The sequence below is a fragment of the Saccopteryx bilineata genome, chromosome 3 (genome assembly GCF_036850765.1).
Source record: "Saccopteryx bilineata isolate mSacBil1 chromosome 3, mSacBil1_pri_phased_curated, whole genome shotgun sequence".
In the NCBI taxonomy this organism is placed as follows: Eukaryota; Metazoa; Chordata; class Mammalia; order Chiroptera; family Emballonuridae; genus Saccopteryx; species Saccopteryx bilineata.
The window spans coordinates 127428406-127451546 of record NC_089492.1 but is presented as its reverse complement, the minus strand read 5'-3'; the positions used below and the strand labels follow the sequence as shown (position 1 = coordinate 127451546).

The 23141-nt window shown below is 43.5% G+C and overlaps 1 protein-coding gene across 2 annotated transcripts in view; it reads left to right on the top strand.

Moving 5' to 3' along the window:
- Nucleotides 1-23141, top strand: part of PAIP2B (poly(A) binding protein interacting protein 2B) — a 47114-nt gene that overhangs the window by 16341 nt on the left and 7632 nt on the right. For both annotated transcript variants that reach the window (XR_010730314.1, XM_066267348.1), the window contains exons 2-3: nucleotides 16788-16936; nucleotides 22716-22892. Coding sequence is in view for 1 of the 2 variants with exons in the window: in XM_066267348.1 (XP_066123445.1) it covers nucleotides 16799-16936; nucleotides 22716-22892 (315 nt within the window). In the remaining variant the exon portion in view is untranslated. The remainder of the gene's footprint in view (nucleotides 1-16787; nucleotides 16937-22715; nucleotides 22893-23141) is intronic.

The window sequence follows — 23141 nt, the reverse complement described above, 5'->3', positions numbered from 1 at the left end:
GTTTTTTTTTGAGAGAGAGACAGGGAGAGGGACAGATAGAGACAGACAGGAAAGGAGAGAGATGAGAAGCATCAATTCTTCATTGCGGCTCCTTAGTTGTTCATTGATTGCTTTCTCATATGGTCTTGACCGGTGGGCTACAGCAGAGTGAGTGACCCCTTGCTCAAGCCAGCGACCTTGGGCTTAAGTCAGTGACCTTGGGCTTCAAGCCAGCGACCATGGGATCATGGCTATGATACCATGCTCAAGTCAGTGACCTTGGGATTTTGAACCTGGGTCCTCTGCATCCAAATCCTACACTGTATCCACTGCAGCACCGCCTGGTCAGGCAACTTTGCGTGCTTAATAAATAGAAAGTATTGTGTGTAAAGATATTCCTGAAATTTTTTAAAACAGGAACTTAAGAGAAACTTTTTTAAAAAAAGTAATCATTGGAATTATTTTATCTTATTGGAATGTTGGAGAATAATCCGCTCCATAAAACATCAGAAGTAGAATGGATTTTTTTATTGTTTTAGTGATTTGTCATTGCATTGTTTGAGGTAATACTTGTGATTCTTATAATCCCTTAGCAAATGAAAAGTGAAGGCCAAAATCATAGACCTGGCATAGAAGCTGGATACAGGAGACAGCTATGAAGGAATAGATAGGTATATATACACATATATACCTACACACATGTGTACATATACATGTAATACACATACATACACATGTTTTTAAATTGTTTTATATATATATACATATATATGTATATATGCAAAGATCGCCCCCCACACACACACACAATACAAAGATATCTGTTCTAAATTTAGGCATCTTATGGGATCTTTAAGCTAGAGACTCTGGAAGCTACACATTTTCACAGAGATTTGCTTAAACAAGTTTTTCTCATTTGCTACCTAATTTCTGTTTTACTGCTAACAGCCTCAGTTTTCAAGTTGATCAGCGGGCCGCAATTGAAGGAATAATTGGTATTGCAAACTGTGGGTTGGGCAGACTCCTTACTTGGAAACACTCCAGTTTTGTTCCCCTTTTCCTTCAGAGAAGACTTTGAGTGAGGAAAAGAAGAGTAGAAAACTAGATCCTACAGACTAGACCAGTGCTTCTGAAACTTGGCTGCACATTGCAATTTTCAAAAGTGATTAGGTCAGAGATACTCATTTTTAGGATTTTACAGGCCTATAAATTTTAAAAAATATTTTGAGGATAGCATAGGATTACATTTTTTTAAACTAAGGGTTGTAAAACATTCTTATTAATATCATTTTATAGAAGTATATGATCTCTAAATGCCAAAAAACATAGAAGGGCCTTATTGAATGCAAAAAAAATTTTTTCAAATTAAATAAATTTAACTTTATGAAAAACACTGTATTTCCTTATTTCACCACAGGCTGGTGAATATTCGCTTGGGACCAGCACCAGTGTGGTCAGAGGCATAGAGCCCAGCTGACTACATAAAAATACTTGGGGAAGTTGTTTAAAATGCAGACCCATTCATAGTCTCCATCTTAGTGAATCCAGAAAATATACTGGAGTTAGTGCTGCCTGTCACCAATTCAGAGACAGAGATCGACACTGTATGGCTACTTTATTCCGATGGTCGCCACGCTGGGGAGAAGGGGTTTATATTCCGTATCATCTTAACCCCCTTTCCCCAGCCAACCACTTTTATAAGGGGAAGAAAAGAGTACATAAGGGTTTTGGGATTTCAAGGGAGAGCTAATCGGATTATAGTCAAAGTAAATTGAATTATTGTCAGCGAGAGTTCCTGTCCTTGGATTACAAGGTCGTTGCTTATAGTCCCCTGGGCACAAAGGTGGGGTGCTCGCAGGAAAGGGTATTACTCGCAGATCTCTAAGTCCTGTGGGCCTGTTCAAGTATCCCCGTTCCTGGAACAAAGCTTTTACTTGAATTAAGCATTATGCCCACTGAACATAACCAAAGTCACCATTATTTAAGTTAAAATTTTAACTCTTGAGTTTCCCCTATCACTAGGAGATTATGATTCAGAATGTCTGAGAATGAGGCTCCCAAATCTACATTGTGTTTTAGAAAGCTTTCTAACAACTTTGAATGTTTATGGTAGAGAATATAATTTATTTTCATTTTTAACTATATATATTTTAAGATTTTATGTATTGATTTTAGAGAGGAGTGAGGATCCGAACCGGCGACCTCAGCATTCCAGGTTGACAATATAATTTATTTTTATTTAAACACACTAGCATGTGGTGTGACCTTGTTTGTATTTTCTTTCCAAAGACTTGGTCTTATTGAATAGAATTGTTTTCAGCCTCGTTTCTCTACTCCCATTAGCAATATTTAAGAAAAATCAGAGTTTTATAAAATAGCCATTCTGGCCTGACTAGGCGGATGGTACAGTGGATAGAGCTTCAGACTGGGACACGGAGGACCCAGGTTCGAAATCCTGAGGTCACCAGCTTGAGCACAGGCTCATCTGGCTTGAGCTCAAGGTTGCCAGCTTGAGCGTGGGATTATAGACATAACACCATGGTCAGTGATGTGAGCCCAAAGGTCGCTGGCTTGAGTCCAAGGTCACTGGCTTGAATAAGGGGTAACTCACTCTTCTGTAGCCCGCCCGCCCCCCCTCCCAAGGCAAATATGAGAAAGCAATCAATGAACAACTAAGGAGCCACAACAAAGAATTATTCTCATCTCTCCCTTCCTGTCTGTCCCTATCTGTCCCTCTCTCTCTGACTCTCAAAAAGAAAAAAAAAAGAATAGCCATTCTGGAACTAAAGTGAGGAGTATGAGAGGTTAGGGTAGTGGCTAAGAGCATGGACTTTGGAGACAGAGGACCTAAACTTAAGCCCCAGTTCTGGCACTTACTTGGATTGTACTTTGGCAAGTTGTTTAATTAATCTCTGAATGGTGGAGAATTCATCTGAAAAACCAGGATGATGATAGCACCTACTTCCTAGCATTGTTGTAAAGATTAAAAGAATGTTAGTGAAGTACTTAGAAGTGCTGTTATTTTATTCTCATCTTTCCCCCTTGTATTTGGGTAGATTACTTATTTGCTCTTTGTAACTTAATTGTCCTATGGTGCCCTCTGTTTCTGTTAGAGGTCTGGGTAAGCTTTCTTCAAATACTTTTTCAGTTTTTGACCTACTTTCCCAATTCGATTTTGCCCTTGCAAATTAGACGGTCAAATCCTGCCTCTTCAACAGTTTCCATACCAAAAACCCCACAGGCGCCAAGCTTTATATGGCTCTAGTAGTTTTACTGACAATTTAAGGTCTTTGGGTAGGGACCACACTGTGCAGTGTAGGGCCTTTCACTATCTGAAATTGTTTCTTGACTCATTCCAGCACTGTGCCCCCATTAACCAGAGAAACATTCCTCTTTCTCTCATGGAACAGCTTTTGTTCTTATACTCATCCCTCAAGGACTCTCCTTCTATCCAAGTTAATTTTCAAGAAGTTTGTCCCACCCAAAATGGTAGGTGCCCTTTCTGAAAAGACTTCTGGTGAATATAGTTTTCTCTACCTCATTACATATGTATTTAGACTGCTTGGCTGCCCTCTCCCCACTTTGCTGTGGTAAACAGTCCTTTTTGCCAGAAAGGTATAAAATAAACATGTGGTCCCTTTTGGTGATTTTTCTTGGGACCCATTGTATGTTTTTTTTTCTAGTTTATTTAACTTTACTGTGGCAAGTTTTTATGCCTAGCCTGCAGCTAGCTCATGAAGAGAATGTTATGTTATAGTTACCTAGTGTTAGTAGATGCTAATATAGTACACAAGAACTCATAAAAAAATTTCCTAGAAGTAAGAGAGCTTTTTATTCTTTCAATAGTAATTTAACAGATTCCTGAATGATGGTGTCACTGGCTGAGGAGAATAACTTAATACTCAAAGAAGAGTGCTCAGGCCCTGGCTGGTTGGCTCAGTGGTAGAGCGTCGGCCTGGTGTGCAGGAGTCCCGGGTTCAATTCCCGGCCGGGGCACACAGGAGAAGCGCCCATCTGCTTCTCCACCCCTTCCCCTCTCCTTCCTCTCTGTCTCTCTCTTCCCCTCCCGCAGCCAAGGTTCCACTGGAGCAAAGTTTGCCCGGGCGCTGAGGATAGCTCTATGGCTTCTGCCTCAGGCACTAGAATGGCTCTGATTGCGGCAGAGCGACGCCCCAAGATGGGCAGAGCATCGCCCCCTGGTGGGCATGCCGGGTGGATCCCGGTCAGGTGCATGTGGGAGTCTGTCTGACTGCCTCCCCGTTTCCAGCTTCAGAAAAATGCAAAAAAAAAAAAGAAAAAAGAAGAGTGCTCAGCCTGGCTGGGTGGTGGCGCAGTGGATAGAGCGTCGGACTGGGATGCCGAGGACCCAGATTCAAGACCCCAGGGTCACCAGCATGAGCGCGGGCTCATCTGGTTTGAGCAAAGGTTCACCAGCTTGGACCTAGGGTCGCTGGCTCGAGCAAGGGGTTACTCGGTCTGCTGAGGGCCCGCGGTCAAGGCACATATGAGAAAGCAATCAATGAGCAACTGGGGTGTTGCAATACGCAACGAAAAACTGATGATTGATGCTTCTCATTTCTCTGTTCCTGTCTGTCTGTCCCTCTCTCTGACTCTCTGTCTCTGTAAAAAAAAAAAAAAAAAGGAAGAGTGCTCAGCTGCTGCAGATCCTAGCCCCTAAGTATGAATGTCCTTCCTAGTAAATGGGGTTTGGAATACAGCATTTTAGATATGAGAGTCAACAAATTATTTATTGAGGACCTGGTGAGTACATAAAGGCATGCTAAGAAGCTGTGAAAGACTTGATTTTTGCCCTCAAAAAACTTCTAAGGGTATAAATAGACTGTTTCCAGAACAAATGATGTATGTATGTATAATATATATATGCACTCAAATACATATATGTATAATCAAATGTGAAATGGGGGTGGAGGTGGGGGAGACCTCGGGCAGAAATTGTATTTAGGCTTCTATAGTGTCATTTCTGGTATTACACATTTAAAAAACTGGAACTATTAGCCAATCAGTCTAAGACATTTAGAAGCTTTTGTTTTGTTACTGAGATTGTTATTGAGAAAAGTTACACATACTTCATATGTAATAATTTGCCCATTTGGAATGTTTTTTATTAGTGTTATCTGCTGAAAACGTCAGTTCTCAGTATTTCCCCTGTTAATGGCAAGTTTCTTTTTGGAGCTAGCTATGGAGCAGCCAAGGTCCCTGTGATGACCACCATCCAATGATATATTTATACTTACTACTTGGAGGACAATTGAAGGCCTTTACCTGTGGGTGTAGAAATTGAGGACAGGTCTGGGCAGAGAGCTTGCTACTGACTTTAGGCAAGTCTGTTGATTCTACCTTTGGAAGTACCTTCAAATGCTTTATGGAGTGCATTTTTTGTCTGTACTGTACATTTCCACTAGGATAATGGTAATGTCACAAAACATTCTTATGGCATGGTTCTTAAGTTTGTGTGCTGTTAGTAACTGTTAGATTAAAAATGTGGTAAATAAATAATAAAGCCAATTAATTAACTAGAGAAATGCTTGGTAGTTATAAACAGTACTTCTCAGAGCAATGAATTCATTTATGGAAATTTATTTATTTATATTTTTGTGACAGGAACAGAGAAACAAAGAGACAGACAGGGACATACAGGCTGGAAGGGAGAGGGATGAGAAGCATCAATTCTTTGTTGCTGCACCTTAGTGTTTATTGATTGCTTTCTCATATGTGCCTTGACAGGGGGCGAAGAGGGGACTACAGGAGAGTGAGTGACCTCTTGCTCAAGCCAGCAACCTTTGGGCTCAAGCCAGCGACTCTGAGGTCATGTCTGTGATCTCATGCTCAAGCCAGCGACCCCGCACTCGGGCTGGCGACCTTGGGTTTTGAACCTGGGTGCTCTGCGTCACAGTCTGATGCTTAATCATTGTGCCACTGCCTGGTCAGGCTTTTTATTTATATTTTTTTTGTATTTTTCTGAAGTGAGAAGCAGGGAGGCAGAGAGACAGACTCTTGCATGCGTCTGACAGGGATCCACCCGGCAAGCCCACCAGGGGGCAATGCTTTGCCCATCTGGGCGTTGTTTTGTTGCAACCAGAGCCTTTCTAGTACCTGAGGTGGAGGCCATGGAGTCATCCTTAGCACCCTGGCCAACTTGCTCCAGTGGAGTGTTGGCTGCAGCAGGGGCTGAAAGAGATAGAGAGAAAGGGGAGGGGGAGGGGTAGAGAAGCAGATGGGCACTTCTCCTGAGTGCCCTAGCTAGGAATTGAACCTGGGACTTCCACATGCCGAGCCGACACTCTACCACTGAGCCTGCCGGCCAGGGCTTTTTTTTTTTAAGTGAGAAAGGCATAGACAGGGACAGACAGACAGGAAGGGAGAGAGATGAAAAGCATCAAATCATAGTTGCAGTACCTTAGTTGTTCATTGATTTCTTTCTCATATGTGCCTTGACTGGGGGGCTCCAGCCGAGCCAGTGACCCCTTCCTCAAACCAATGACCTTGGGCTCAAGTCAATGACCATTGGGTCATGTCTATAATCCCGCACTCAAGCTGATGAGCCTACGCTCAAGCCAGTGACCTTGGGGTTTCAAACCTGGGTCCTCGGTGTCCCAGACTGGCGCTCTATCCACTGTGCACCTGGTCAGGCAGCCATAGATTTTTTTCTCCCAAACAAGCATTCACAAGACTGGTTTTTTGTAGAACACAGATTTGGGAACTACTCAATAGGAATTAGGGCAATTGAGATTTGGACTATTCCATATACAGTTTGCCACTGTATTGCAAGAATTGTCCTTAGTCTTTATTTAGTCTTTCTACAATCAGAATTACGGATGGCAGTTAATAAGCAAAAATAAATATGTTGGCTTTGGCTTAGGCCTAACAAATCGAAACATCTAAATCAGGGGTCCCCAGACTTTTTATACAGGGGGCCAGTTCACTGTCCCTCAGACCATTGGAGGACCAGACTATAAAAAAAACAATGAACAAATCCCTATGCACACTGCACATATCTTATTTTAAAGTAAAAAAACAAAACGGGAAAAATACAATATTTAAAATAAAGAACAAGTAAATTTAAATCAACAAACTGACCAGATTTCAATGGGAACTATGGGCCTGCTTTTGGCTAATGAGATGGTCAATGTGCTCCTCTCACTGACCACCAATGAAAGAGGTGCCCATTCCGGAAGTGCGGCGGGGGCTGGATAAATGGCCTCAGGGAGCTGCCTGCTGCCCATGGGCCGTAGTTTGGGGACTCCTGATCTAAGTGGTACGATGTGGAAAGCTTCTGGGAGATTCTGTTACACTCTAGAGATTGAGAGCCACTGAATAGAAATATGCCTTCTCAGTACTTGCTAAACGCATCCTTAATCCTATTTGAGTATGCTGCCATTTTATAGTCTTGGCTCTGGTCTGGGAACTAACTACACTGTGTAGTTATGTTCAGTGTTGTCATTCTTCCCAGAGTGATTGTATCCAGATTTTCAGAGTCCATTTCATCAGGGCAAATTTATAGGTCAGTCAGTATAGGACACAAGAGAGATTGTGTTCTGTTTATATCATCTTCCTAATATGACCGCCTTGAGTTTAAGTTAGAAGATAATTCTATTCGTAATTTACTTCTGTTTTTAATGTATTTTCTATTAGAGAACCTAAATAATTTTACTCTTGACTTGTCAGATAATAAGCTTTTGAAAGCTTCTTACTGCCTGACTAGGCAGTGGCACAGTGGATGGAACGTCAGACTGGGATGCAAAGGACCCAGGTTTGAAACCCCGAGGTCGCCGATTTGAGCATGAGCTCATCCAGCTGGCTCACCAGTTTAAACGTGGGGTCGTGGTTGCTGGCTTGAGCCCAAAAGTCGCTGGCTTGAAGCCCAAGGTCGCTGGCTTGAGCCCAAGGTCACTGACTTGAGCAAGGAGTCACTCTGCTGTAGCCCTTCCCCAAGGCATATATGAAAAAGCAGTCAATGAACAACTAAAAACAAGCCGCAACAGAGAATTGATGCTTCTCATTTCTCCATTCCTGCCCATTTGTCCCTTCTCTCTGTCTCTGTCACACAAAAAAAGCTTTTTACTAACTTCTAATTGCAGGTAAGTACAGTACTGTGTGCTTGACAAGGGCATTGACATTCTGTTAGCAAGCCTTTTACTTTTTTTTTTTTAATTAAAAATTTTTTTTTTATTTTTAGTGAGAGGAAGGGAGGCAGAGACAGACTCCCGCATGTGCTTCAACTGGGATCCTCCCAGCAAGCCCACTAGGGGGCGATGCTCCTCCCATCTGGGGCCTTTGCTCCTGTGCCATTTTTTAGCGCTGGAGGAGGAGGCCATAGAGCCATCCTCAGCACCTGGGGCCAACTCTTTCTAATTGAGCCTTGGCTGCAGAAAGGGAGGAGAAGAGAGTGAGAAGAGAAACCCGAAGGGGAGGGGTGGAGAAGCAGATGGGCGCTTCTCCTGTGTACCCTGACTGGGAATCGAACCCAGGACATCCATACACTGGGATGACGTATGAGCCAACCAGCCAGGGCCACAAGCCTTTCTCTTGCATCAAATAAAAGATAACTAATGGAGCATTTGTGTGTTGAGGTCAATATAAGGAAAGCTTAGCAGGGTGATTACTCCCTTATTTCCTACTAAAGTCCATGCTGCTTCTCTGAGAATAAATAAAATGGAATAGAGGGCACAAGACCATTGTAATGAGAGATTGATCTGGAATCTTTAAAACCACTATGTACATATCTCACCTGTTCTCCCATCCCACCCTCTGTAAAAGGTGAACTGCTTATCCTGCCACCCATCCACTTTGAACTTCCACCAAATGATGAAGGAAAGTTGATGGGTTTTTTTACTTTGTAAAAGAAGACAAGTTATTTTAGTGCTGAGTATAACATGAGATATAAAAATATGTCCTATATGGGCCCTGGCTGGTTGGGTCAGTGGTATGGTGTCAGCCTGGCATGTGGATGTTCCGGGTTCAATTCCTAGTCAGGGCATAGGAGAAGTGACCATGTGCTTTTCTATCCCTCTCCTTCTCGCTTCTCTCTCACTCTTTTCCCCTCTTGCAACCATAGCTTGATTGGAGCAAGTTGGTCCCAGGCGTGAGGATGGCTCCGTGGACTCTGCGACAGGTGCTGAGTAGAGCTTGGTTGCTGAGCAACAGAGCAGTGCCCCCTATTGCGCTTGTCAGGGCACATGCGGGATTCTGTCTCTCTGCCTCCCCTCCTCTCACTGAATTAAAAAAAGTGCTCTGTGAATTTAAAAGACTTTATAAAATTCTTGTATTGCTTATGAAGCTTTTTTTTTTTCAGTTAAAGGAGGGGAGATAGAGCCAGATTCTTGCAAGCACCCTGGCTGGGATCCACCCAGCAACCCCTGTCTGGGGCCAGTGCTCCAATCAGCTGAGCTATCTTCAGCTTCCAGGGCCAACTCTCCAACCAGCCGAGCCATTGGCTTTGGAAAGGGAAGAGGAAGAGAAGGGGGAGAAGGAGGGAAAGCGAAGCAGATGGTCACTTCTCTGTGTGCCCTGACTGGGATTTGAACCTGGGACATCCATATGATGGGCTGACACTCTCTCCACTGAGCCAACCAGCCAGGGCCTGCTTATGAAGCTTTAAAATGTGTGTGTGTGTGTGTGTGTGTGTGTGTGTATATATAAAACCCTTGAAAAATTAAAAGAGGAAATAAAAATAAAGCCACAAAGTTGGAGGTTGGTAGGTTTACCCGACAACTGTTGGGCCTTGAGACTTGCGTTAGGGAGACATGCGGTCCTGCACCAGGGAAGTGAACCCTGCCGTGGAGTGAGGGTGCTCCTCGTGGTGTTGTAATGGGCCACGTCTCTCCTGATCACTTTTCTTTCCCAGTGGCTCTTCTTTTCTCAGCTGTGACTTCACGCTCACCATGCAGCTCTTTACTACTAATTAAGAATCCCAGGCATTTATATTTTGAATCCTGGGAATGTATTAGTTTTTCAGAAGATCAAATGAGTTTCTCCACCTGACTTCCCATGCCTGACACCATTAGTTATTCCTTCTTTCTCCTGTATTTTTAGCCTCTCCCTCTCTACTAGACCCCTTCTGTGAATATTTCAGCATAGACCAGTGGTAGTCAACCTGGTCCCTACCGCCCACTAGTGGGCGTTCTAGCTTTCATGGTGGGCGGTAGCGGAGCAACTAAAGTATAAATAAAAAGATAGATTTAACTATAGTAAGTTGTTTTATAAAGATTTATTCTGCCAAACTTAGCGAAAATACGACATAAAGTACTTGGTAAGTAATTATTATTATATGCTTTAACTTGCTGTAACTCTGCTTTATAAATTTTATAAAGTAAAGTTACTTCCCTACTTTATAAATCACCATTACTGTGGAACCGGTGGGCAGTTAGAAGGTTTTACTACTAACAGATACAAAAGTGGGCGGTTGATATAAAAAGGTTGACTACCCCTGCTCTAGATTCTCCATTCTTTAAAAGTAAGGTTTCCAGGGATCTCTCATCCCTCCAGTTTCTGTCCATTTTTATCCCTTCTCTTGGCAGCTGGACTCCTTGAAAGAGTCATCTAATACTTCCTATCACCTGCAAGTCATACCTCCATTTGTCTCGCACCCTCATTTCTCTTCATGGAAACTGCTCTTTTTTTTTAAAGTTTTTTTTTTTTTTAAGATTTTATTTATTCATTATAGAGAGGGGAGGGGGGGAGGAGCAGGAAGCATCAACTCCCATATGTGCCCTGACCAGGCAAGCCCAGGGTTCTGAACTGGCAACCTCAGCGTTTCCAGGTTGACGCTCCATCCACTGTGCCACCACAGGTCAGGCCATGGAAACTGCTTAATAAGCTCATTAGAGATTTCCATGGTCCTAAATTCTGTGGGCATTCCTCAGCCTTCCTCTTGACCTTTCAGCAGCCTTTAACACACCCAGTTCCTCTGTGTGCTAGTTTCCTGTGGCTGCTGTAACAAATTACCACACACAGGTGGTTTAAAGCAACATAAACTCACTCTCTGGCAGTTCTGGATGCCAGAAATAAAAAATCAAGGTGTGGCCAGACTGCACTTGGAAGGCTGAGGGAGGGAAAATCTGACCTTTGCCTTTTCAGCTATTGTGGCCATAGGCATTCCTTGACTTGTGGCCACTTTGCTCCACTGTTTGCCTCCATGATCACATTTTCTCCTTCTTTCTGTCTTAAATTTCCCTCTGCTTTTTTTTTTTTTAATTCTGCTCTTCCAAAAAAATTATTGACTACTGGAGTGACATTGGTAAATAGGTGCACAATTCTACAATACATCATCTGTATACTGCATTGTGTGTTCACCACCCCAAGTCAAGTCTCTCCATCATCATCTATTCCCCCTTACCCTCCTCCACCTCCCCTCACCCCTCTCTCTCCCCTGCAGTCACCACAGTGTTGCCTGTGTCTGTAAGTTTTTTTTCTTTGCTTAATCCCTTCACCTTTGTCACTAGCTCCCTAGCCCTTTAGCCCCCTTCCAGTCTGACAGTTGTCAGCCTATGCTCTGTATCTAAAAGTCTGTTTGTATTTTGTTTTTTGATTTATTTTGTTCATTAGATTCCACATATAAGTGAAACCATGAGGTACTTGTATTTCTATGACTGGCTTCTTTCACTTAGCTTAATAATCTCTAGGTCCAGCCTGACCAGGAGGTGGCGCAGTGGATAGAGCATCAGACTGGGATGCGGAGGACCCAGTTTCGAGACCCCGAGGTCACCAGCTTGAGTGCGGGCTCATCTGGTTTGAGCAAAAAGCTCACCAGCTTGGACCCAAGGTCGCTGGCTCGAGCAAGGGGTCACTCGGTCTGCTGTAGCCCCCCGGTCAAGGCACATATGAGAAAACAATCAGTGAACAACTAAGGTGTCGCAACGAAAAACTGATGATTGATGCTTCTCATCTCTTCATTCCTGTCTGTCTGTCCCTATCTGTCCCTCTCTCTGTCTCTGTATTAAAAAACAAACAAAAAAACAACATAAACAAAAAAAGGTAAGGAAAAGATATATACCCTGATAATTTAAAATGGGCAAAGTACAGGAGGTCCTCAGGTATGACAAAATTCTGTTCCAACAACAGTGACATAAACCAAATTCTAATGTAAGTCGAAACACACCCTAGTCTAATAAACGGAGCACTTGTGCTGTGTGTGTGTGTGTGTGTGTGACAGAGACAGAGAGAGAGTCAGAAAGAAGGACAGATAGGGACAGACAGACAGGGAAAGAGATGAGAAACATCAATTCTTCTTTGCGGTTCCTTAGTTGTTCATTGATTGATTTCTCATATGTGCCTTGACTGGGGTGTTACAGCAGACTGAGTGACCCCTTGCTCAAGCCAGTGACCTTGGGTCCAAGCTGGTGAGCTTTGCTCAAACCAGATGAGCCCGCGCTCAAGCTGGCGACCTCGGGGTCTCGAACCTGGGTCCTCCACATCCCAGTCCAGTGCTCTATCCACTGCGCCACTGCCTGGTCAGGAACACCTGTGCTTTTAACAGCCCAAAATGGCATAGGTAAGCGTACTGGGGGACACCAACTCCCTCACTCATATGCGTGTTACTGTGTAGTCTACCATGTGCAGCCAAACTATATAGTTTGTTCACATAGTAAGTACGATGCTAATGATGTACGTAAGCTGGAACCCTCACATCTCAATTTTTTAAGGTTTTTATGGAAGTGAGCATCATAAACTCAAAACATTATCTGAGACTATTGAAACCCAAAGACCCCCTGTACTTTAACAGGATTATAAAACGAAATATAAAGAGTGTCAATACAGTGTGTCCATAAAGTCATGGTGTATTTTTGACTGGTCCCAGGAAAGCAACAAAAGATGGTAGAAATGTGAAATCTGTACCAAATAAAAGGAAAACTCTCCCAGTTTCATACCTATTGAGTGCAGTTCGATGTGGGCTCACGCACAGATTTTTTAGGGCTCCTTAGGTAGCTATCCCATATAGCCTCTACAGACTCGTCACTGATAGATGGCCTACCAGAACGGGGTTCCTCCACCAAACTGCCTGTTTCCTTCAACTGCTTATCCCACTGAGTAATGTTATTCCTATGTGGTGGTGCTTCATTTTAAATGTGCCAATATTCACGTTGCACTTTGGTCACGGATTCAAATTTAGCGAGCCACAGAACACACTGAACTTTCCTCTGTACCGTCCCCATCTCGACTGGCATGGCCGTGGGCTGCTCCACTGTATACATGGTGTTACGTCATCATCTGCGCATGCGCACATGCTGCCACATCATCCTACAGAAACTGGGAAGGTTTTCCTTTTATTTGGTGCAGATTTCACATTTCTATTGTCTTTTGTTGCTTTCCTGTTCCGGTCAAAAGTGCACCATGACTTTACGGACACACTGTATATCTCAAAATATTTAGCCTTAGTAAAAATCAAAGAAATGTAAGTGTAAACAATAAATTGCAATCTTACTCTTATGAGATTGGCAGTGATTTAAAAAGTGATACTCATGAATGCAGTGGAATGGGCACTTACATACTACTGATTGGAATTTAAATCTTGAATCAACCAATGAATGTATGAAAAGTGGAACAACAAATCAGTGTTTCTCTCCCTCTCTCTCTCTGTCTCAAAAAAAAAAAGTCTTATGATAGTATGGCAATAAATCAAAAGTCTTAGAAAAAGAAATATACTTTCCAAATAGCAGTTTTATTCCTAGGAGTTATCCTAAGGAAATCATTAGAAAAAATGAACACAAGAAGTTCATTGAAACTTTATAATACAAAAACATTAGAAACATCCCAAAAGACAGTGTGGCTATGTTAAGATAGAAATGAAAAAAAGCTAATGATGGTGTGTCTTGCTGTTACTATAAGAATGGATACGTGGGCTCTGGCCAGTTGGCTCAGTGGTGGAGCATCGGCCTGGCGTGTGGAAGTCCAGGTTCAATTCCCAGCCAGGACACACGGGAGAAGTTCCCATCTGCTTCTCCACCCCTCCCCCTCTCCTTCCTCTCTGTCTCTCTCTTCCCCTCCCGCAGCCAAGGCTCCATTGGAGCAAAGTTGGCCCTGGTGCTGAGCATGGCTCCATGGCATCCTTCTCAGATGCTAGGATGGCTCCAGTTGCAGTGGAGCAACCCCGGTGGGCTTGCCGGTGGATCCTGGTCGGGGACAAGCGGGAGTCTGTCTCTGCCTCCCTGCTTCTCACTTCAGAAAAATACAAAAAAAGAATGGATAGTTGGGGAATGTATCTATCTGTGTGTGTCTATGTGTCTGAATACACGTAAGAGAAGTCAGGGAAGGTTATATGCACCTTGTTCATCATTCTTTACTCTGGTTGGTTGAACAACTGGTGACCTTAATTTTCTCCTTTTTGCTTATCAATAAAAAGAACATGTATTATTTTTTGAAATAGGTTCTAAAGTGGCCCTGGCCAGTTGGCTGATTGGTAGAGCGGTGGCCTGGCGTGTGGAAGTCCTGTGTTCGATTCCCTGTCAGGGCATATAGGAGAAGCGACCATCTGCTTCTCCACCCTTCCCCCTCCCCTTCTCTCTCTCTCTCTCTCTCTCCCCCCCCTCCCTCCCACCCTCCCTCTCTCTCTCTCTCTCTCTCTCTCTCTCTCCTCCCTTCCCGCAGCCATGGCTCAAATGGTTCTAGCAGTTTGGCCCAAGCCACTGAGGATGGCTCCATGGCCTCGCCTCAGGTGCTGAAATAAAATAGCTCAGTTACCAAGCAACGGAGAAGCAGCCCAAGATGAGCAGAGCATCGCCCTGTAGGGGGCTTGCTGGGTGGATGGATCCCAGTAGGAGCCATGCAGGAGTCTGTCTCTGCCTCCCACCTCTCACTTAAAAAAAAAAGAAAAAAGCGGTTCTAAAGAAAAATAAGCTTGAGAATTAGAATAAGAGACAGTTGCTTATAATGTTCATTAAGAATCACATTTTCCTCACTTATTTAAACGTTGAGGGTTAAGAAGCCGGGTGATCTTTGATTAAGTTCTGAAACTGACAGAATTTGCCTTGAAAGAATTCGCTCCCCATTCCATTTGCCTAGAAAGGGTAACTAACCCTAGTCATGGTTTTCTTTTTTTTCTTACCTTTTTTTTTTTTTTACCGGAAAATAAATTAATTTTATTTATTTTTCAATAAATTTAACTCCTAGAGGTACATTACATGGACTCTGTGTCCAGTAGCCTTACCAGGAAGGTTGCTTCAGCATTTAGCATGAAACCATGCCACTGTTTCCAGTTTCCATGAGATAAGTTACCTTTCTTCAGATGACTGGTTTTGCTTGGTTTGCCAGCAGGAGTCACTGTGTTGTTTTTTGCGTTGTACACATAAGCACATATCTTGTCTAGACAGAATTCATTTCATCTCAGCATAACACGTTCAGGTTTATTGGGTTTTTTAAAAAGATTTTATTCAATTTTCAGAGAGGAGAGAGAGAGGGAAGGGGGAGGAGCAGGATATGTGCCCATATGTGCCTTGACCAGGCAAGCCCAGGGTTTCGAACTGGCGACCTCGGCATTCCAGGTCAACTCTATCCCACTGCGCCACCACAGGTCAGGCCAACACGTTCAGTTTTAAGAAGAGCTATGTGCTCCTTCTGGTTCCTGAGACCCCACTTGGACCTCAGAAATGGCCTTGGACCTCAGCTTTCCAGACATATGTATTGTTATAGAAGTTCTATTCCCAGCAGGCCTTCACAGACTCCAAGATGGTGGAAAGAGGACATTTTTTTTTCTTTTAACTCGGGTCGGGAACCTATGGCTCGTGAGCCAGGTGTGGCTCTTTTGATGGCTGCATCTGGCTCGCAGACAAATCTTTAGTAAAAAAAATAAGGCCTGACCAGGCGGTGGTGCAGTGAATGGAGCGTTGGACTGGGATGCTGAGGACCCAGGTTCGAGACCCCGAGGTCGCCAGCTTGAGGACGGGCTCATCTGGTTTGAGCAAAAGCTCACCAGCTTGGACCCAAGGTCACTGGCTCAAGCAAGGGGTTACTCAGTCTGCTGAAGGCCCGTGGTCAAGGCACATATGAGAAAGCAATGAACAACTAAGGTGTCGCAATGTGTAACGAAAAGGTAATGATTCATACTTCTCTCTCCGTTCCTGTCTGTCTGTCCTTGTCTATTCCTCTCTCTGACTCTCTCTCTGTCTCTGTAAAAAAAAACAAAAACAAAAACTGTTAAAAATATAAAACATTCTCATGTATTACAATCCATTCATTTCCTACCGCTCATGTTCATAGTTGCAGGTGGCTGGAGCCAATCACAGCTGTCCTCCAGGACAACACCAAATTTTTATTGGATAATGCTTAACGTTCACGGGTTGTTGTATGGCTCTCACGGAATTACATTTTAAAATATGTGGCATTCATGGCTCTCTCAGCCAGAAAGGTTCCCAACCCCTGTTTTAACTCTTAAAGAATTGTACATCTGGCCCTAGCCAGGGGTTCAGTGGATAGTGTTGACCTGGCATGCCAGAGGTACTAGAAGCAACCAATGAGTACACAACTAGGTGGAACTAAGTGAAGTAACAAGTTGATGATTTCTCTCTCTCTCTCTCTCTCACCCTCCCTCTTTCCCTTCCTCCCTCCCACTTTCTTTCTCTTTTCCCCCCTCCCTCTTCTCAAATCAGTGGAAAATTTAAAAAATAATTTACATCTGTATAGTTGACAACTAAGATATGGTTTGTTTTGCAAAGGTACAGGTTAGCAGTTTATGTTTATCTGTAGTTAATAACTTTTACTTAGAACTTCAGAAACTTCTAGAAGAATCTGGTTATTATAGGTTTTCATTTCCTTGATCCTTATAACATTTTATCCTTTCTTTTATTTCTGTTTAGGTTCTATCATAATGAATGGAACCAGTGTGGTAAATACATCACCCAGTGTAAAATCCAAAGAGGACCAGGGGTTGAATGGGCATGACGAGAAGGAAAACCCGTTTGCAGAGTTCATGTGGATGGAGAATGAAGAGGATTTCAACAGACAGGTAAAGAAAGAAGGGGAAGGACAATGATGTATGTAACACAACAACTATAATATTTTATTGTCAGTCTGTTACAAAAGAAATGCGTTCATTGGCTATATTATTATTTTTTAATTTTTATTTATTTGTTTTTTTACAGAGTCAGAGAGAGAGTCAGAGGGATAGACAGGGACAGACAGACAGGAAAGGAGACAGATGAGAAGCATCAATCATTAGTTTTTCGTTGCGCGTTGCAACTTCTTAGTTGTTCATTGATTGCTTTCTGATATGTGCCTTGACTGCAGGCCTTCAGCAGACTGAGTAACCCCTTGCTGGAGCCAGCGACCCTGGGTCCAAGCTGGTGGGCTTTTGCTGAAGCCAGATGAGCCCGCGCTCAAGCTGGCGACCTCAGGGTCTCAAACCTGGGTCCTTCCACATCCTAGTCCAATGCTCTATCCACTGCACCACCGCCTGGTCAGGCTATTATTATTTTTTAGACATTAAATTTAATCGGGCGACATTGATCAATGAGTACCTACTGTACTTCCCCGTGTATAAGACGCACCCTTTTTTGAAATGGGGTCTAAAAACTGGGTGCGTCTTATACAGTGGTTGTAAATTTTTTTACTTGCATTTCCCGCTTGAGGAGTTATATGAATTTTATGATGAATAAAACTTGAGTTCAATAACTTTATGTAATACTTTCTTTTTTTCAAATTTCGAGCCCCAAAATTAAGGTGCATCTTATACATGGGATTGTCTTATACATGAGAAATATGGTAGGTTTCGGGTAAACATTTTTTTTTTTCGGGTAAACATTTTTTTAGTGGTTGAACTGTTGATTGTGTTGTGTGCCCATCACCTGAAGACAAATCATTTTCTGCTACCATATATTTGTCTCTCTTTACTCCCCTCCCCTCCAATCCTCTCCCCTGCTAACCACTTCACTTTTATTTATGTCCATGAGTCTCAGTTTGTGTGTCTGTGTGTTTTGCAAGAGAGAGACAGATAGGAAAGGAGAGAGAGGAGAAGCATCAACTCGTAGTTGCCGCACTTTCGTTGTTCATTGATTGCTTCTCATACATATCTTGATGGGGGGAGTGCTCTAGCCAAGCCAGCGACCATGGGGTCATGTCTGTAATCCCACTTTCAAGCTGGAGACCCTGTATTCAAGCCGGTGACCTCAGGGTTTCGAACCTGGGTCCCCAGCATCCCAGTTTTATATCCCACCTATGTATGAAATCATATACTTCTTAGCCTTTTCTGATTTACTTATTTCACTTAGTATAATGTTCTCAAGGTCCATTTTAGAATAACTTAAAAATATGTGGTCTGGCCTGACCAGGCGGTGGCGCAGTGGATAGAGCGTCGGACTGGGATGCGGAAGGACTCAGGTTCAAGACCCTGAGTTCTCCAGCTTGAGCGCAGGCTCATCTGGTTTGAGCAAAAAGCTCACCAGCTTGGACCCAAGGTCGCTGGCCCGGGCAAGGGGTTACTTGGTCTGCTGAAGGCCCACGGTCAAGGCACATATGAGAAAGCAATCAATGAACAACTAAGGTGTCGCAACGAAAAACTGATGATTGATGCTTCTCATCTCTCTCCATTCCTGTCTGTCTGTCCCTGTCTATCCCTCTCTCTGTCTCTGTAAAAAAAATAATAAAAAATGACGTGGTTTGTGCTGACAAGGAAGTACCTTCAACTGGTAAGAGACCAGACAGTGCTTTAAAGGAAGATTGTGATATTTTTCTGTCACATTGGTTAAGAGAATCTAATGCTTTGGCGATCTGGTGTAGACTTTGGGGATATAGCAGTTTTGCGCAGACAGGCCAGCCTGACATGCTCCAAATAGGAACTCAGGGACTGGTAGAATGTCAGCCTGAGATGAGTATGTAGTAGGGAGGGGAAAGCTAGACTGCTTCAACAAAGAGTCAACAGTAATTCATTGTCTTCTATCTCTGTGACCTTAACAGCTCAAGACAAGCCATCCTAGGTAGCCAGGCGGCCACACAGTTCCTTCCTTGGTGTTCCAAGGCACTTACCGTATTTCCCCGTGTATAAGACACTCTCGTGTATAAGACGCACCTTAATTTTGAGGCCTGAAATTTGAAAAAAAATGTATTACGTAAAGTTATTGAACTCAAGATTTATTCATTATAAAATTCATACAACTCCTCATCTGTGTGAAAAAGAGGGAAATGCAAGTAAAACAATCTACAAATACTATATAAGATGCACCCAGTGTTTAGACCCCAAATTTTTTGGAAAAGGGTGCGTCTTATACATGGAGAAATGCAGTATCAACTGAATAGCTGAAGGAAGACTGGAAGTCTAGCCACTGGGAACAGGAGAGAGCTGAAGGACAAGGCAAGGGATCTTCTTTCAACCGAGTGATGCAAAGTGCTCACATCCCTTATGGGGACATTACGTGACAGATAGTTTTATGTCCACATCTAGCACAGGAGACAGGAAATACGGTATTGTCTGAATAGCCTGATGCTGTGGGAAGAAGAAAACAAGCTTGGGTGGCACAGCCAGCAGTTTCCACTCTGGTGGCTCCTTGTGTTGTGATTTTTGTGAACAGCATGTATACCATGCTTCCGTCACAACCCTGTGCCCAGGTAACCATTTTCAAGGGTTGTGCCTGTGAATAAGGATAGATTTTTCAAGGGAGCACACACTGTTAGGCTTTTGGGGAGAGCCAGAGCAAATCTTGAGCAGTCACGTTAAATCTTGTGGCTTGGAAGTATTTTGTGGTTATTGTTGTTTTAAGTACTTCATATCTTTATTATTTACTTAAATTTTTTTTTAAAGTTTTGCCAATTATAATGTTGAAATACTGTTTTTAACTCTTGCTATCAGTGACTTTTTTTTTAATTCATGAGGTTACCTGTATGAGCTGGTTTGGGTACTTATTTTTGCTTGACGCCTCTGGTGGCGGCATGAGTGAGCTATGGATTGTCACCAGACCGGCTGCGGGAAAAGGAATGGCCAAATGTGAAGCAGGAGGCCTGTTGAAATCACACAGTCTGCAGAATGAACTCTTAAGAGTTAAGAATGACTGCAAACAAGTATAAAATATATACTGCTTTAGTTTAGGGCAATCTTTAAGAAATATGGAGTGCTTTAGCCTGACCAGGTGGTGGCACAGTGGATAGAGCGTTGGACTGGGATGCAGAGGACCCAGGTTTGAGACCCCGAGGTCGCCAGCTTGAGCACGGGCTCATCTGGTTTGAGCAGAGCTCACCAGCTTGGGCTCAGGGTCGCTGGCTCGAGCAAGGGGTCACTCAGTCTGCTGAAGACCCACAGTCAAGGCACATATGAGAAAGCAATCAGTGAACAACTAAGGTGTCACAACGAAAAACTAATGATTGATGCGTCTCATCTCAGTTCCGTTCCTGCCTGCCTGTCTCTATCTATTCCTTTCTCTGACTCTCTCTCTGTCTCTGTAAAAAAAAAAAAAAAATTGAGTGGTTTAAATATTCATATTATTTCTTGTTTTGAAAGAATACTACATTGATGACATCATTTTCTATTGGTATGCCAAAAAAGTATTCCCTCTATCTTTCCAAGGTTCTGAAAATAATTTTCTTTCTTAGGGACTTCATTACCAGAAAAGTGGGCCAGAAGCTGAGTTGTGGTTTTTTGGGTTTTTTTTTTTTATGAGACAAAGAGAGAGTCAGAGAGGGATAGATAGGGACAGACAGACAGGAACGGAGAAAGTTGAGAAGCATCAATCATTAGTTTTTCATTGCGACACCTTAGTTGTTCATTGATTGCTTTCTCATATGTGCCTTGACCGTGGGGCTACAGCAGAGTGAGTGACCCCTTGCTTAAGCCAGTGACCTTGGGTCCAAGCTAGTGAGCTTTGCTCAAACCAGATGAGCCCACGCTCAAGCTGGCCCCCTCGGTGTCTCAAACCTGGGTCCACCGCATCCCAGTCCGACGCTCTATCCATTGCGTCACCACCTGGTCAGGCGAGTTGCTTTTGATTTAATGTCCACTGTCCAGGTAGTGGTCTAGTTAGATAGTTTTTGTTCCTTCTTAATAGTTGTAAAATGGACCAAAAGCCAGTGACTTAATCAGCCATGCCTCTGTAGTGAAGGCTCTGTAAAATCCCTAAAAGGACTGGATTCATAGAGCTTCCAGAGGGCTACAGCAGACTGAGTGACCCCTTGCTCAAGCCAGTGATCTTGGACTCAAGCTGATGAGCCTTGCTCAAACCAGATGAGCCCACGCTCAAGCCGGCGACCTTGGGGTTTTGAACCTGGGTCTTCCGCATCCCAGTCTGACACTTTATCCACCACCTGGTCAGGTTTAGGTCTTAAGAGACATACAGGCCTGACCTGTGGGGGCACAGTGGATAAAGCGTCGACCTGGAAATGCTGAGGTCGCCGGTTCGAAACCCTGGGCTTGCCTGGTTAAGGCACATATGGGAGTTGATGCTTCCAGCTCCTCCCCCTTCTCTCTCCCTCTCTCTCTTCCTCTCTAAAAAAAATAAAAATAAAAATAAATAAATAAATAAATAAAAAAGAAAAAAAAAAAGAGACATACAGAGATGACGTCAGAGTAATGGCGCGGTAGGAAGCGATACCGATAAATCTCCCCCAAAACTCAACAAGATCTTCAACCAGAAACAGAAAAACCTATCCTTGGAGCCTCTAGATGTTTTGCAATAGTTGTAAAATGGAAAATTAAGGGAGAGTTGCTTCTTAACAAGATTGAGAAAAGAATTTTAAGCTTTAAAACTGATTTTTGGTAAGTGCCATATGAACAGAAAATCTGTCACATATTAGAGATCTTATATCTGTGAAGAATTTCTGCTGTTTTGCATAACTATTTCATTAGTCTTATTGTTGATGGAATTTGGTTGAAAAAATTAAAAATTGTATTTTCTCCAGCCAATCATTAGAAATGTCTTAATTCTTTTTTTTTTTTAACAAATTTTTTTAAAAATTTATTTTATTTTATTTTTTTACAGAGACCAAGAGAGAGTCAGAGTGAGGGATAGACAGGAACGAAGAGATGAGAAGCATCAATCATTAGTTTTTTGTTGCGCATTGCGACACCTTAGTTGTTCATTGATTGCTTTCTCATATGTGCCTTGACCGTGGGCCTTCATCAGACTGAGTAACCCCTTGCTGGAGCCAGGGACCTTGGGTCCAAGCTGGTGAGCTTTGCTCAAACCAGATGAGCCCACGCTCAAGCTGGCGACCTCGGGGTCTCAAACCTGGGTCTTCCGCATCCCAGGCTGACGCTCTATCCACTGTGCCACCGCCTGGTCAGGCTTAATTCTTAGTACATCTTATGCAAGATCATTTTTTTTTTTTTTGTATTTTTCTGAAGTTGGAAACAGGGAGGCAGTCAGACAGACTTCCACATGCACCCGACCGGGATCCACCTGGCATGCCCACCAGGGGGCGATGCTCTGCCCATCTGGGGTGTTGCTCTGCCGCAAACAAAGCCATTCCAGCACCTGAGGCAGAGGCCACAGAGCCATCCTCAGTGCCCAGGCAAACTTTGCTCCAATGGAGCCTTGACTGCTGGAGGGGAAGAGAGAGACAGAGAGGAAAGAGAAGGGGAGAGGTGGAGAAGCAGATGGGCGCTTCTTGTATGTGCCCTGGCCGGGAATCGAACCGGGACTCCTGCACGCCAGGCCGATGCTCTACCACTGAGCCAACTGGCCAGGGCTGCAAGATCATTCTTGATCTTGAAGTCATAACCTCTGAAAGAAAGAGGTGGAGAAAATAGAAGAGGTAAGTACCTCTAGGACAGTAAGTCTGAGACCCACACCTTTGCTTGCCAGGTGGAGGAGGAGCTGCAGGAGCAGGACTTTTTGGACCGTTGCTTCCAGGAGATGCTGGATGAAGAAGACCAAGACTGGTTTATTCCATCACGTGACCTGCCTCAGGCCATGGGACAGTTGCAACAACAGTTAAATGGACTTTCTGTCAGCGATGGTCATGATTCTGAAGATATTTTGGTAAGAGCCATAAGTAGTTCCACATGTGACATAGTGAAAAAAATATGGGATCTGGAGTCAATGACTTTCTGGCCCTACAACCTTGGGCAGATCTCTGGAGCCCTCCTAGCTGCTGTTTCTTCACTCGTTACATGGGCACTAATAAGCAAGTGTGTGGCCGATGTGTGCCGCCTCACAGAGCTCTGTGAAAACAGTGTGCAGCAGCACCAGCTTTCCTTTTCCCAGTGGGCTTTGCAAAGTAGAATTTGG